Source organism: Cuculus canorus, chromosome 17, assembly GCF_017976375.1.
Source record: "Cuculus canorus isolate bCucCan1 chromosome 17, bCucCan1.pri, whole genome shotgun sequence".
Classification (NCBI taxonomy): Eukaryota; Metazoa; Chordata; class Aves; order Cuculiformes; family Cuculidae; genus Cuculus; species Cuculus canorus.
Genome location: NC_071417.1, coordinates 8,550,074 through 8,566,224, shown reverse-complemented (window position 1 = coordinate 8,566,224; position 16,151 = coordinate 8,550,074). Strand labels below are relative to the sequence as shown.

The 16,151-nt window shown below is 43.8% G+C and overlaps 1 protein-coding gene across 2 annotated transcripts in view; it reads left to right on the top strand.

Annotated features, from left to right (window-relative positions):
* Nucleotides 1-16,151, top strand: part of GRK3 (G protein-coupled receptor kinase 3) — a 75,357-nt gene that overhangs the window by 11,301 nt on the left and 47,905 nt on the right. For both annotated transcript variants that reach the window (XM_054082455.1, XM_054082456.1), the window contains exon 2: nt 7,694-7,770. In XM_054082455.1, coding sequence (XP_053938430.1) covers nt 7,694-7,770 — 77 coding nt within the window. The remainder of the gene's footprint in view (nt 1-7,693; nt 7,771-16,151) is intronic.

The window sequence follows — 16,151 nt, the reverse complement described above, 5'->3', positions numbered from 1 at the left end:
TCCTCATCAAGTGTGGAATTTCACAAGTGATAGATATATCAGATCAGATGGTCTAAGGGTCCTTTCTTAGCTTTGTATGGTGGGAGTTTGCCCTATCAACTGCTCAATCAAAAGCTGCAATGTGTAAAACACCTTTAAAAGCTTCTGAGAACAAAGCCGTTTGGAGAAGCTTTAACTTCTGCTGAACTTTGAACTGGGTACAAGTCAGAGAGGAAGCAAAATGGAAGGAATTGAATGGTTTGTGATACGTTCACTGTTTTTTTTTGCCTCTTCTTGGAGGCAAAGCTGATTGGAGGGAAGCTAATTCTTTTTTATTGGTCGCATCAAGTGCCTGCCCTTGGCTTTCACCCCAGAGCACAGTGCGAGGCTGACGCGGGGCAGGGATCCAGTGACTCATTGCAGTCACAGTCTCGTTCCAGGGGAGTTTTCTGTTCAGTTGGAGAGGTGCTTCATGCCAGTGAGGAACACACTACAGGAAAATAATAGCATCATTAGTAATCACTTACACATATCTACTTTTTATGTTGTGATGCTTCTTTCCTTCTCCTCGTTGTCATCTTTTCATGCGAGTTTTCTTTCCTACTCTGCAAAAACCTCTGTAAAAATACTTTGAAGGAGAAATTGTGTCAATAACAGTGCATTGGTAGCCTCGTCCTTCAGCCTTCCAGGTTTTCTCGTTTGAAATTGGGTCTAAGTGGGCTTAGTTATTTTCTGACTGCGGGCAAGCTGAGGTCTTTGTTTTCTTGATGAGACTTCCCCGTGTCTATTGGCTGGATGGAGTATCTGTGCTGAATGAGAAGGAGAAAGCAGAGATGAAAGCTGGGTGGGATGAGGGGGCATAATAAATACAGTGCGGAAAGCAAGGTGAGACTGGGATGAGCGAGGGAAGGGGGAATAGGGAGTGACAAGAAGAAGGAAGAGAGGAAAGCAGACAAGAATAGATGGAAGGTCACTGTCCAGTGTGGAAATGGAATGCTGGAAGTGTGGAGAGTGGGAAGGCGGTGAGGGGCAGTGGGAAAGGCTGGCAGTCAAAGGGAGTGGTGGTTGAGTTACTGGATATCTAGTGTTTTCTTGCAAGAATTGTTAGCATTGGAGTGATTCATGGATGTGCCAGGAGCCATCAGGAGCTCAGTGTGCTGAGTATGGGACATACATGGCAGAAGGATGCTACCTGTCCTGGTGACAGAGGAGGAAAATAAGAAATATGGCTTTATTTTACAGACTAGGGATGGAGGCAGATACATTTGTGACTTGCCCGAGATGATACAGGAAATGTTGGTAGGATTAAATACTGAACTCTGCTTTGCTCAGGCCAGCCTCTGCAGAGCTGCCATTTCATTCTGGTTTTGGTTTTCTGTTCTCCTTTTTTGGTTTCAGCTTATAGATGAATGTATTAGTGTGTTTAAGTGGGTATGGTTCTTCAATGCTTGCAGTAGGGCCAAACTCTTTTTTCCAGCTGTGGTGTGGACGTGTGCTTCTGCACAGTAGATAATGTCCCGCAAATGTGAACTTGTATTGATTTACAAGAAAAAAACCCGTGCTTTTATGATCAAAAATTAAAAGCTCCTTTAAGATACAGTAGTAAGAAAGTCAATAGGGAGTAACTTCTTGATCTGTTTCCAATAGGAATAGTATGTATATGTGTATATATCATCGCATCTCTCTTTTCCATTTCTGAGGTGTGAGATGCTTTCAAAAGACTCAAAGAATACAGAATAGTTTGGGTTGGAAGGGACCTCACAGCCCACCCGGTTCTACCCCCCTGCCATGGGCAGGGACACCTCCCACTGGATCAGGAGCTCCAAGCCCCATCCAACCTGGCCTGGAACACCTCCAGGGATGGGGCAGCCACCACTGCTCTGGGCAACCTGGGCCAGGGCCTCCCCACCCTCACAGCAAAACATTTCATCCTACTATCTAATCTATATCTGCTCTCTTTCAGCTTAAAGCTGTTCCCCCTCATCCAGCATCATTTAGTGTGACAAACCTGCAGGGACAAGATCCGTGCATCTTTGAAATGAATAGCTGAACTTATGGGAAATGTCAAAATGAGTGCTGTCGATTTTACTCTCCTCTGTAACTTGTAGTTTCTGCATATGCCTGCATCTATCGTGGTTGTGCTCCCGGCTGCCTTTACTCCCTTGGGCTGCCCGATGGACTGTCCCTTGGATGCCTGTGGCTATCCAGCAGGCTCTGTGGGTGCAGAGACGCTCATACACCCAGCAGAAGTTTTATTTCTTTTGATAGGTACACTTATTGTTCCAGTCACAGAATATTACTGCTCTGTTTTGGGGTGAGCAGCAGGAGCGACTGTTGCTGTTGGCACTGGCACATGGCTCTGGCTGCAGCCAAGGACAGATCTTGGCTCCAGGGTGAGTTTCCTCCCTAAGGGACCTCCTGGTTTGCTGCTTCTCGTGTGGCTTGTCTGAGAGGGCGGATTGCAGATGAACGGTGCTCTTGCTGTGCACGTGTCCTCAGCTGTGTTTAAAGAACATAATGTATTTTCTTAGTTTTGCAGAAGATGGTTTTTCAAGTAGACATTTTCTGCCTGTACCGACCTTGGCACTGTGGCTGTTGTCTGTCTCCTGTCAAGCTGTGTGCCACCGTGTGTGCTTGGAGACAGCGAGAGCTTTTTAATTTCAGAATGTATTTTAACCACGCAGGTTGCTTTTTAGTGGATTTCTTTGATCAAGTCTGAAAGACTAGGATGCTGGCTGTGATAGCTACAGCCTCAAGATACAGCTCGAAGCTCCCTTTAGGAGATTGTTCGGCTCACGCTTGGAATAAACCTCTTTTCTGACCAGGTTAGAGTGACCTGTGCTGTTCACAGAGTGTTTCTAGTTTGATGGTGATGCAGATAGTCATCTTTCTGCCTGCTGCTGGGCAGACGGCACGCAGTGAGCTGCTTCACAAGCCTGGTGGTTTTTGTTAAACTCTTTCTGTAGGAGTAGCTTCTCCCATGGGACTACAAGAGATGAGCGCCTGTGGCTGTGCTGCAGCATCCAGCTGCCCCGCACTCCTCAACATCAGCCACGTGGGTACCATTGCATTGCTGGACATCGAGAGGCTCCTGTTATTTGCAATAAAAAAAGCCCTCTCAAAACTTCTTTGCTGTCTCACTGCTATGTTTGTTCTCTCTGACCTCAGCACAGGGGCTGCTGTGCCCTGGAGGGACTGCACTGTGCTCCCCAGTACCTACTTCAATTTGGTCCTGGTTAAACCAGCAAAGAGATATCCAAAGGGGATCCAAAGAGGTCCAAATTGCGTTTCTCACAGAATAGTAAGCCTGACTTTTGATTTTCCCTAAATATACTCACCCTGTTATTTCAGTCAACTTGTGGTATGTGGACAGCAAACGGAGCATTGCTGAAATTTTTGTTGTTTGCTATTTTCTTCCTCTCTGAAATAAAAAAATATATGGCCAAAAGGTTTTGCTACAGTACAGTCGGATATGCTTTTGTTTCTGAAGTCTCCCTGGATTTCATTTTTAGCCTGCTTTTGTTTCTGTGTATTTTGAGTGTTGCTATTAAGGTAGATCATACTGTGAACTGAGATGAACTTATGCAAAAAGTCGGCTTCTTGCATTAGTGCGTTGTTTGCGCTGAAAGCATATTTGGATATGGAAAGCTTTTCAGAAATGACTGCTTTTGTGTGAAATGCGTCTTTTAATCCCGGATTGTTTACATGTAAGGCAACTAATGATTCAGTATGCAAAGGCAGAGAGGGAACCTTCCTTTCTGATCGTGCTAGGCTCCATTTTACAATTTTCCATCCTTCTGGAACATGCATGGATTCTGCTTCATTTCTTTTGAACTCAGTGGTTTTTTTACCTTTAACCTCTGTGTGAGGATTAGAAGTTGATTATTCTGGCTAGTCATAATCCACTCCATGTAATTTATTCCTATTTATTCATGTGGATAAGGAGAAACGATTTTGCAGGTGTGAAAGTCTCTTGTTTAGAAGCTGGAATGCAGTGTGGGCTTCCATAATCTGTGATCATTTTACAGATTCCGTCACTGCAAAAACGTTTTGTTCCTTTGACATGTTATCTGTCCGACTAGAAGTACTGGATGTCAAGGGAAAGGAGGAGAAGCGCGGGAGAGACTTGTTCGTTACACAATTGGAGTGTTTTCCTGGACACTTCAGTCATACGTTAAATTTTTCATTATCTTCCCCCGTTGTCTAGACTGAGATATGTTTATGTAATTTCTTGCAGTGCACTTGTTAGAGAAGAGGAAAGCTTTCTTGATGTCATTATTATTAAAAAGGCTTATTATGTTACTAATGGTCTAGTGGTCAGTGGGAACGGGACATTGCCCGTGAGTGCTCCAAGTGCAGGCGCTGAGATGGACTCGGGTCAGCCAGGAGCTGAGGAGCGGGAAGTTTGTGGTCATGGGTGATGCACATTGTGTCCATTAGTAAGTAGTCCTCCTGAAAGCACAGTGAGGCGAGAGGAAGGTCTGCCTGGGAGAAGAGCGATGCAGAGGGAAGGACCCACGGGTGAGCAGAGCTGCTGAATCTTCCCAGATTGAAGGCTGCCACCTGCCTCCAGCCGTGTCCCTGCTTTGGCCACCCCGACCCCTCTGCTCTGCTGCTGAGGAGGCTGCGTGGCTGATGCAATGCATGCTGGGGTCATAGAACTATTAAGGTTGGAAAAGACCTCTAAGATCATCCAGTCCAACCATCAGCTCAACACCACTGTGCCTACTAAACCATGTCCTGAAGTGCCGCGGCTGCAGCACAGGGTCGGTACAGCTGGGGGTATTTTGCCATCAACGTGCTAACATTTTATGGAATTAAGAGAAGAATTAAGTTTTACAGTCTCTACTTTAAAAATGTTAAGCTAGAACGTCTCTTTTTAAAATCTACCCATAGAACAGGCGGCCAAATTTTGCAATTCTGTCAATTACGTGATAAATTTTATCTTACTGCCTCGCTTTTCCCAAGTACAGAACACGATCTCTATTTACTGCTTCCTCTTCATTTGAAATCAGTATTTCATTTAGGTTGTAAAAAGACATGGAGAGTAGACCTCGTTTTTGATGAACAAATAAAAAGACTAGCGTTTGTCACTGAATTATTTATAGTCTGAAACCTGATTAACAGCGTCTGGCCCTCCCAGTTCTTGTTTAACTTGATGTGGTGGTTGGCCTCCGGAGTTCTCGCTTTGGATCACAGTGTTCATAATCTGTGTTCCATGTGGGGCTTTGGGATGTACATAAAAACTATTAATAGAATGATTTCCTGGATTGGCGTTTAGGGCCTTCCAGTTGGCTTTTATTCTAGGCTTTTTTCTAGTCAAGTCATTCAGCCTTCACGCCTCAAGGTCTTCATTTGAGGAGGAGAACAAATACTTCCCTCCCTCAAAAGCAAGGGAAGAGGTGTTTGCTAGTGTTTGGGAGGTTTTCCAGGAGCTCTGGTGATGTGGACCCTGCAAGCATGGGACTGGAGATGGTCTTAGCCCTTGGCCGGGAGCTGCAGCTTTATGGGCTGAGCTCTGCCTCCCACCCTGAGCCTGCGCCTTCAACACCCAAACCTGCACAACTGCGTGTTCATTGAGGGAAAAAATGCGTAAGAAATAACCACAGAAATCTAAGATTTTCTCTCTAGACAATGTTCAAATTTGTCAATGAGAACCAGCCTCTTGTGCTGGGTTTCACAGGTAGGTTTGTGATTTTTTTCCTGACATGACTTAGTTCAAAATCCGCATTTTACAAGGATCAAGGGCTCAGTCTTCCTGCTGCAGAAATTTCAGTGATGGTTAACAGTCATATTTAGGGCTTGAGTACTTTGTACGGGCTGTTTGTGACCTGGGGAAGAGAAGGCTCCAGGGAGACCTTTAGAGCAGCTTCCAGTACTGAAAGGGGCTCCAGGAAAGCTGGGGAGAGGCTCTTGATCAGGGAGGGCAGGGAGAGGACAAGGGAGAATGGTTTTGACCTGAAAGAGAAGAGATTGAGATGAGATTTTAGGCAGAAATATTTTGCCCTGGCCCAGGTTGCCACCCTGGGGGTGTTCCAGACCAGATTGGATGGGGTTTGGAGCCCCTGATCCAGTGGGAGGTGTCCCTGCCCATGGCAGGGGTGGACCTGGATGGGCTTTGAGGTCCGTTCCAACCCAAACCATTCTATGATTTAGGGTACGAGTACTTTGTACCAGGTATTTGTGTTTATTTTTATTAAAATAAACAGTACGTATGAAAATATCAATTTTAAGGTTGGAAACAGAAATTTTACCGTAATACCCCAACGATGCAGTTGTTTCACCAAGGCACAGCACTGCTGGGCTGCATTGATTTTAAAATCAATGAGCTTGTATTGTTGCCCATATGAAATTTTTATAGGCATTATATTAAAATGAATATTGAGGTTACTTGACAAATAAAGGAAATCTTTGTTAATGTGGTTTAAATGAGTGATTGTGAGATTATAAATGAGGCAAAGTAGATGTTGAGTGCAGTGCAGCCAAGCTAGAGGCCTAATGGAGCTTATATTGGCTTGTTTTCCAAATGATATATGGCATTTGCAGTGTTAACTGCCTGATGGAGCTTTGATTGACTTGTACGTTTATTTTACATGATGCAAGCTAAAATCTGTTGCAAGAATAAAGAAAGGAAGCCATGAACGGGATGTCCCGGGGAAGTGCTGTGACCCCAGGGCTCTGGCTGGTCCAGCCGGCGTCCTTCTGCCGGGAGGTTCTGGTTTTGAGGAAACCCACTCAGCGCTGGGTGCTCCAGCTCCCCATGGCAGCCCTCTGCCAGCTTTCCATCAACCTGCAGATACCGAATCGGGCTGAAAACCCCATGTGGCAAAACCAGGGAAAGCCTGCACAACTCCTCTGTTGTGTTTTTGCTTCTGTAGTGGCATGCAGGGAAGGGAACTGTGGGCCACCACTGATCTCTGCTTTTTTTTTCCCAATTTATGCTCAATTGCAGGATTTTCAAATCTTACCTAATAAATATAGATTCTTGAAGAGGAATTCTAGCAACATCATGCTGTGTGGCGTAGCCTATTGCTATGTTAAGCTGGAAGCGTGAAAGTTCTCTTTCTTCTACACGGAATAAGTATTAATATTACTAATAGTCTACACTGGATAGTATTAATATTTATGTTGGGGAAAAGTGATTTTTCTTGTGTACCTCAGACTCAAATAACCTTTAAAAAGTCCTTAAGAATCACTGTATGAGACTATAAGGTTAATTTCTGGCAGGTAAGGTGGTGTCTGCGAAGGTATTCATAGGTGAAGATTGAATTGTCATCAAATAATTTGCAGTGTTCAATTCGGTGAATTCATAGCATCGCCGAATGCCTTGGGTTGGAAGAGACCTTCACAGGTCATCCAACCCCCACCTCCCCCGCAGGAACAGGGACTTCTTTAACCGGAGCAGGTTGCTTAGAGCCCCATCCAACCTGACCCTGAATGTTTTCAGGGATGGGGACAATCTCTCTGTGTTTGTGACTTGATATTAATGGCTGTAGCTCTAGCCATTCAGTTAATGGCTGAACTCTAGTGGTTTTAGATAGAGCATCAACCTATGAGTTGATGCAGCAGATGGGCAGTGGTGTCATATTTCGCATGAGTCTTTTACAGTGCTGTTTTATTTTGGTGATCCTTTTCTCCAAAGTATGTTAAAGGTCTGGTTTAAAAAAAGCAGTTTTAAGTAACTCTTCCTTTTTCTTTTCTTTTTCTCTTTTAGTATCCGCAGTGTTATGCAGAAATACCTCGAGGAAAGGGGTGAATTAACCTTCGACAAGATCTTTCATCAGAAAATCGGTAAGTCGTATTTCAATAAAACGTTACTCATGTAAATATTTTTAAGGTTGGCTTGCCTGCCACTTCTCTGTAATGACTGCTGAAAAATCAGTGTTGTAGATGGTCTGAAGAACACTGGAATAGGGACAGGACTCAGTTAGGCAAAGGTCTTCAATAAAATGAAATGAGGGAAGAAGATGAAGCAAGGCAATCTGTCAACTTTGTGTTCTGGAAAACTACTGGAAAAATAATTAAATTATTTGGAAACATTGATGAGAAAATTATATTACTTGGTATGGGCTTGTCAGCATATAATGTGTCACATCAGTTAAACTACTTTTTCTCAGCAGGGTAATAAGCCTTGTTGATAAGGGAGCAGTGGTAGAAAAGATACTGTACGTGATGTCTGGACTGTCTGACATCGTGTTCTTGCTGGGAAGGCAGGGGAATGTAGCCTGGGTGAAGCTACTGTGTGCAGGGGGCAATACTGTTGGGAGAATTGACTGGAGGGACAGTTATCAGTGCTTCTGTGTGATTCTAGAGGGATGTATCCAAGGATTTTGAGCGATAGCTTCAGAGATCATTTATTACACAGCATTTCAGTCAACAGCGTGAGTGCTGGGATGAAGAAGCTCTGCATTCTGCGGGCATGCTGAGAAAGGCTGTGACCACACCAAGGACAAGGACAAGGACAGCATTACAAAAGAACTCCATAAACTGGAGAAGGAAATCTGGAAAAGATGCAATGCAGTCAAAACAAGCAGGGTCTTCTACATCTCTGCTGGAGTAATGGCAGAAATACAGAGAGCTGTGGATCAAGTAGATGTTTTTAATGGATTTGGCTGTTACAGTGAGCCATAGGCTGTGTTGTCTCAGCTACATCACATGCCAAATAGAAAATCAGGATTGTAGCCAGCGAGGCATGTGAAGTAATCCTCTTTTGGCAGAATATTGTGTCCGTCCTGGCACTGGACTACAAAATATACATGGACCAGCTGGAAAGAGTCCAGGGAAGAGCAGTGGGAATGAGCAGACCTTACTTAGCAGTCTGCTAAATATGACCTGCGAGGAAGTATTGAAACAGGGTGTTACGTAGGCTCTGAAAGAGAGAAGTGAGGTTGAACAATCTTGAAAAACAGAAGAGCTGTTGCAGAAATAATGAGGTTAGTCAGTTTTCCAGAGGTTTAACAAGTGAATAAAAAAAAATGCCTGGATATGGATAAAACCAGTTTAGTAGTAGGATGGTTTGTAAAGCAGGGGAATGGGCATCTCGAGGGGCTCGTGAACCATTTGTTCAGTACATTTGAGGAGTGGGTTGACATATGCCTGCTAGGACAGTGCAGCTGAAAAATGGGGACAAAGCCCTAAAGTGGGTTGGGGAGACTTGAGGAGATCAAAAGTGGTGCGATGAGGTCATCTTTAGGCTGGGTGAGCTTTAGCTGGTCTGTCTCCCTGTTTGGAGCAGGAATGTCCAGCCTTCCTGTGCACCTGGAAATGTGCAGCTCAGTAGGTATGAGACTGTTCCGGAGTAAAAGTTTTAAGTATTGCCAGATTAGATAAGTAGTATTCATGTATGGTATCATGGATTGTCATTAATGGATTTCATAGCTTTTTACAAAGACAGTTGTGGAAACTCCAGTTTACAGTGTGTGTTTATAGAAGCCTCATGGAGCTTTCCATTGTATTACAGTTGAAGTGGAGTCTGTGCATAAGAACTGCGACTTTTTATTCTGGCCAGAAATTTTACACTGTAAATGTGTAGAAACCTCATTTGCTTGTGCTGATATTTCCCAGTATAGGCTTCAGCGTAGATGTCTGTGCTGAATCGTTAATACGTTCTGTAGCATGGCAATTGCAAAATAAGTGGAATTTTAAGCAGCCAAACCCAGGCTGACTTTAACTGTTTGATTCGGGACGATGTAATGGATATTTCTGTTTACATAATCAAATACTTTTCATTAATAAATGGTTGCAAAGAACAGTGAAGATTATTTTGTTAACTTATAGCAATTATAGATGGGTAACTGTAACCTTGGGCAAATTTTATCTTTCTTTTTTCCCCCATGTTGGTAGCCATCAAACCTAGATTAAATTTTAGAGTGCAGTGTTTCATTAACAAATTAGTTTCTCCCCCACATCTTGAGATGCATAGTTCACAGCTGGGCAGAGAGGTTTTTCCTCCTCGCCCCCTGGTACAGTCATAGCAGTAGTTGCCCTCCCTTACCTGGAAACGAGGAGGTCTTCTGTGACCACTTTGGAGTTTCGGTTACTTCTGAAGCTGGTTTCTTCTGAAGAAGGGTTTAGAATGGAAGAAAAAAAAAAGATTAAAGATAACTAGGACTGTTTTGAACAAAAGATTTTGCATTGCGCTGGAAAATACTGTATTTCTTTACTGCAGTGGTTCATTTAATGATTTAAATTTTATTGTGTTTTCTAGCTTGTTCTTTGCCATTAAATTAGTTTCGTTTCCAGACATTAGCATAACTGCTTGTGGTAAAGCACCTTCAATTTTAGGCAAGCATTATGCAGAAGTCTGTGAGAATAAATAGGGTGAGGTAATTAAGAGTTTAATCACCTTTTTACTCTTGTTGTTGTCTCTGCGTGGTGGGGATGTGGAGGGACCACAGCTAAGGCTGGACTTGCATGTGCGTGGGAGGCAGCTCGTGCTCAGAAGAGTTTAAATCAACCGGAGTCAAAGGAGGCTCTGATCATGAGCTGCAATTCTGCTGGTTCATCCCCTTGCTGCTTGCTCTTCTTATGCCTTTATTTTCGAGTTAAAGCACCATCTAGTATGCAGTGCTTTCTCCCTGTGTACTAATTACAAAACTTCATCAAGCTACCTGTTTTTTCCTTTGCCAAGCAGCGTAGGTGAGGACTGTTAAGCATTTTTTCCAGACCACAGGTAGTTCTTACATCTCCAGGTCATTGTTTTGTTCTGGTTTTCAGTATCCTCCTTTCAAATGTAAAAACCGGGGCTTTGATCAGTTGTCTGATCCAAGTCTCTCTGATGTTGTATATGGGGTTGTTCCTGTTGGATGTTTTCCTGGGAGTATGTCTAATTATGGTGCTGATATTATCAGCTGCAAGTGTTTATCCCTAAGGAGCTCTTAAATCCTTTTAGGATCAGTGCTTTCCAGGTCTTGCTGTAAGACTGACCCAAATTCCCTCCCTCACACCTCCCCCAGGTGTGCAACTGCAGAACACGCACAGCAGCATGGGCTGGGAAACCAAAACCCTTTAGGATCAAAATAAGAGCAGGATATACTCCATCAGCCTGCAGAGTGGCAGCAGCCCTTCCAGGGATTAAAACGACCTGGAGACTTCATAACATTTGCATAAACAAGTGTCTGTCCTCTATTTGCATGTTTTTCTTCATATGGGCAAATCGGTTGCTCTTCCCTCTTGAAACGTGGCTATTTGCAGGAGCGATGCTCCAGGATGGTCTTGAACTCTCTAAGAATCTCCTCATGAGTCAGAGGACATGAAGATAATAGAGCCACCCAGAAAAACGCTCTGGCAGCACTTAATAGCCCAGCAGCCGGCTGTTCCCGCAAAAGCTGCTTCCTCCACAGCAGAAGCTTCATGGGGAAGTACAGCCTGTCTCGAAGCGGAGTGCGTAACCACCTTTAGCTGGCTTTCTTTTTACCACATCCTGTTTGCTACAATGCCAGATTATGTGTTTGCTTTTGAAAAAGAGACGTTTTCTGGCATCCCGATATCCATGATTTACACGTGGAAACCACTCCATATCTCACCTGCATTGGAATTGCACGTGGAGTTCTTCTCGTGCTCCTTTGCGCTGCTGGATGGACGTGCTTGTAAAAATGCTGCTTTCAGAGGGCGGTTTTGATATAAGTGGAGCTGCTGGGTGGATTGGGATCCGCTGCAGCGAGTGGAACTGCCAAGGCGTTACAGGGAGTGAATTAGGTCATAATGTTACTTTAGAACAGGATTATCGTGGGTTTTAAAGTTAAATGCTGGAAGGAAACTTTTTTGCCAGTTATAGTTCAGTGACTCTTATGTCTGACACTGGACTTTCTGACAAATCGCATCTATTTGGCAGGCACTGAGTAAGGCTGGCTTAGAAATTCTGGTATAGCTTCCTACGGCTTCAGCTCCTGCGTTCGGTGTGGCCTTGGATTCTCTGGTGGCTGCTTGGAAGCTGGTGGGACGTGGCAGTTTTTCTACACCTACTTTGTTTCTCATCAGTTACAGAGAGCCGTTGGGTTTGGGGCTTGGGGAAGGTGAGAATAGGGCATATTTTAGCTGTGTCAGCAGCTGCTTATTCTGCAATGTGAGCTTTTCACCTTGCGTGGTAAGGAGCTCGCAATCTTTCCTCTGAAGCCGGATCTAATTTCTGTTTTATTTTCTTGAAATTTAACACTTGTAAAAGGAAGCAATTAAAACCCCTTGTAGTTCACCTAACACTTTATAAACTTTTTTTTTTTCCTATTTACCATCCGCTTTTGTGTGATGAGGAATGATCTTTCTTGGGTGATTCATTTAACTGTCTTTTACATCCTCCTAAGTCAGCGGGCTCCAAGCTGGAGGTCTTCCAAGCCGGGGTGAGCATTTTGCCATCTGTATCATTGCTTCTTCCTACACACACATGTCTTAAGGGGCTCTCTCGCTCCTTATCTGCTCCCCATGCACTACAGCTCATGTATATTCCAGTAGCTTTTCAGCTGAGTTTCTAGAGCAGACGAGCGTTTGGTTTGTGTCATTCCTTCTGCACAGCCAACCTACAACTGTGGGTAGGGACTTTTCTGCCTCCCCTCTGCAGTTAGAGGGAAATGTGCTCCCGACTGTTCCGGCTGCTGTTTCCTTCAGCTTTGTGAGTGACAACTTTCTGTTGAAAAATACCCAACAACCCAACAAACTAGGGTGAGAAAAGAGGTTTTTTAGGGCAGTGAATCATGCTTTCTGTTGCTTGTTCCTCTACTTCTGGACCCATCATGTTTCTTTACTTCAGAATTTTGATGCTAATCATTAGATGAATCTTGAGTTAAAATCTGTTGAGAAAAACATTCGTGCTCTTCCTCTTTCTGTTGCCAGTGTGGTAGCACAGCACGCCCTGAGATACCTAAAAATAACAGGCTGGGAAGAGAACCTCCCCAGAGCATTATTTAAGCTATTGTTTAATTTACATGTAAGATCTATGTGCCGTTGGCATTCCGAACTAATTAAATAGTCCTCTGAGGAAATAACAGCGAAAGCAATAAAACTTGGTTGGAAGTTAAGAAAATCACCTGAGTTTTTGCTATTAAATGAACAGGGGATGACAAAATCATTAGTAGATCTTGCTCCTAGTCCCTTCTAGCCAGTCCTGGTGGGTCTGGAGCTGCTGTCTGGGATGGGTTGAGGCCCTTTGTCCTAACGGGGAGAGACCAGTGGTGAACAGGAGGGGCTGCTCAAAAACCTCCACTAAAACCAGAGTGTATGTAGAGCCAAAGGCAGCTGAGGGTGCACATTGTCTACCGATCCAAGACTCAAATGGTTGAAAGCATCACAACCTTGGACTTCTTTCTTGATAATGTTCATGCGATAATTGCACTCTCTTTTGGAATATTGATGTTAAATGATGTGCAACCACGTGATATGAAAAATAGTTGCTCTCTTGGTGGGTGCTCTGTAAGAGCAAGAAGGCAGCTTGGTTGTTAAAGTGATTGTGTTCTGGGGTTGCTTTTCTGACCTGGGAAAGGCAGCCACCACGCAGAAGTAGACACCATGGAAATTAGGAAGTAACTATACAAACAAAAGAAGTCTATTTAAAATACCGTTTGAAAACCAATCTTCTTCTTTCTTGTGTCACTTCTTAGTTTCAATTCGAGTTCAGACTGAAAACTTGGGCTGTGGATGGCTACAGGAGGCCTTCATGAATCTGGTGAACCCATGCTTGCCTTGCACGGTTCGTGTGATTAGTTAAAAACAACACCGAAAGCAAACCGCAAGTCGATGTCGGAAACTGTGTGATTATAAACTGAAACAGAAACTATCAATGTAAGACATTTCACAGCGGAGCCGTTCCTTTGCAGCGATTCTCCTCTTGTACCAAACTGGTGTGTGGGCACTGAAAGAGAGAAAATGGGCACTTAGAGCCTTTGTGTAAAACTCCGTTTCTTTTGCTGTGTGCAATTTTTTTCACCCAATTAATGTTAGGTTTCAGATCTAGTTTTTATGTCATAATTTGAATGTTACTGAGAGCTACGTTTCTTTCAACATACTTTAATTTGTGGTAAAATAAATGCAATACGTGCAGGAATTGCATTGAAGATCATTTTAAGGGATGTTGTCGAAATTTCCTGCTGTAGATTTTATGTGTTTTACCTGCAGGCAGTTTTGAGGAAGAGTTCCTCTTGTGTGTCGGAGATAAATAATATCAAAAGTCACTAAAAAATACATGTATTCGTGTTGGTTATTCCTCTGATCATAAATAATTGAGCATTTCTTTGTTGAGATGCAGCCTGCTGTGCTCCCACACCTTTCTTTGTGCAGGGGTTGAGGTTACTCAGTTATGTGATTTCCCTTTGAACTTGCAGATTAAGTCTGAGCTTTAAAATAGGAGAAATATATCCTGTCATCTGGAACTTCACATAATGGAAAATGTACACATGGCGATCTATATTAGCATTTAGAGACAATATAATTCTCAGCAAATTTATGTCATGGGGGAAAAATAGTCTTTATTTTAGCAGAGCGGTGCAATTGTACAGTTTTGGGGTTAGATTCATAGAATCATGGAATGGTTTGGGTTGGAAGGGACCTTAGAAATCATCCAGTCCCACCACCTGCCATGGGCAGGGACATCTCCCACCGGATCAGGGGCTCCAAGCCCCATCCAACCTGGCCTGGAACCCCTCCAGGGATGGGGCAGCCACCACTGCTCTGGGCAACCTGGGCCAGGGCCTCCCCACCCTCACAGCAAAACATTTCTCCCTAAGATCTCCTCTCAATCTCCCCTCTTTCAGCTGAAAGCCATTCCCCCTTGTCCTGTCCCTGCAGTCCCTGATGAAGAACCCCTCCCCAGCTTTCCTGCAGCCCCTTTTAGCACTGGAAGCTGCTTTAAGGTCTCACTGCAGCCTTTTCTTCTCCAGGCTGAACAACCTCAACTCTCTCAGCCTCTCCCATACAGTGCGAAGTGGTTTCTGTACCGAAGATGATGTTTTCTGTCTGCCTGTACTCGCTTGAGTGTTCTCATCCCATTTCTGGTATCTGTACTTGTGTATCAGCAGGGATGGTGCACAATCTTGATTTCCTCCTCCTGGCCAGCAATTTCTCAGTCACTCCAAAACAGTTGCACTCCCATGGAGTTTTTATCAACGCGTCTCGAAACAATTCACAGCCCAATTAAACCCCTGAAAACCACTGTGAAATAGGTAAATACTAGTTTTCCAGGTCTGTAATGTGGCATGCTAACAACTTCAATGAGATTTACCTGCATAGCTCCATACTACTAATAAAGCAAATTCTCTGGTCCTGCCAGTGCTGCTCATTCATCTCTGTGGAATAACTCATTAAGAACAGAGAAAAGCTTGGGAACCAGAAGAGTCAGTAGAATCTACATCACTGAAGCTGTTGAGTGTAATTTTTCAGCGATGCTGTTGAGAGATAGACTAGTTAGCAAGTTGCAGAGCAGAGAAGCTGAAGAGCTCTGGCTATCACTCATCTTGTGGGTTCATTTGTACAGCAGAAGACGGACGTGGATATTCACTGTACAAGTGTTTCAAATGCTTTTATTGTTCTGGGCCAATATCTGCCCTATAAGTGAATAATGCATAATATAACTTGCAACCCCACCTTGGGGAATTGATCCAGATTTGCAAGATTCTTGTTGCAGAACATTGTTTGGTGTACTTCAGGAGGTGAGTGACATACTCCTCAGAGCTCTGAATCTTCCAACCCAGAGGAGCAGAGCAGTAACCTTACAGGGTGGTTGCTTCTCTCTTCCCTGCCTCTTTCCACTGACGGCACCAGCCAGTGCCTCTCTAAGATTCTCTTCTCTAATGTGAGCGTGTCTGTGGTAGGCTCAGAAATACGCAAAGTGGTTTCTTAATGCTTCTAGATAATTCTGTCGATAATTTCTTTGATTACAAGGGGAAGGAATGACGAGAAGTGGAGCCATCTGTTTCTGAGCCTCCAGCTCTCAGCTCTTCTCTCTTCAAGTGCACAGAGTTAAGCAGAAGAAAGCTTTAAAACTCATGTAGGAGAATCATCTGTGCTCTGTTGTTTTAGTGGTTTTGCTCCTCTTTACCGAAGTGCTGTGTGTATTTACTAACTGAACACTGCTGGTTTTGTGCTTTGATTTCAACCACACTACAACAGATGCTCTTGCAGAACAGTTTGATTCTTTCTGGTAGTTAAGATACGGAACAGTACTTGCTAAGGTGAACACTGGCAGCAGA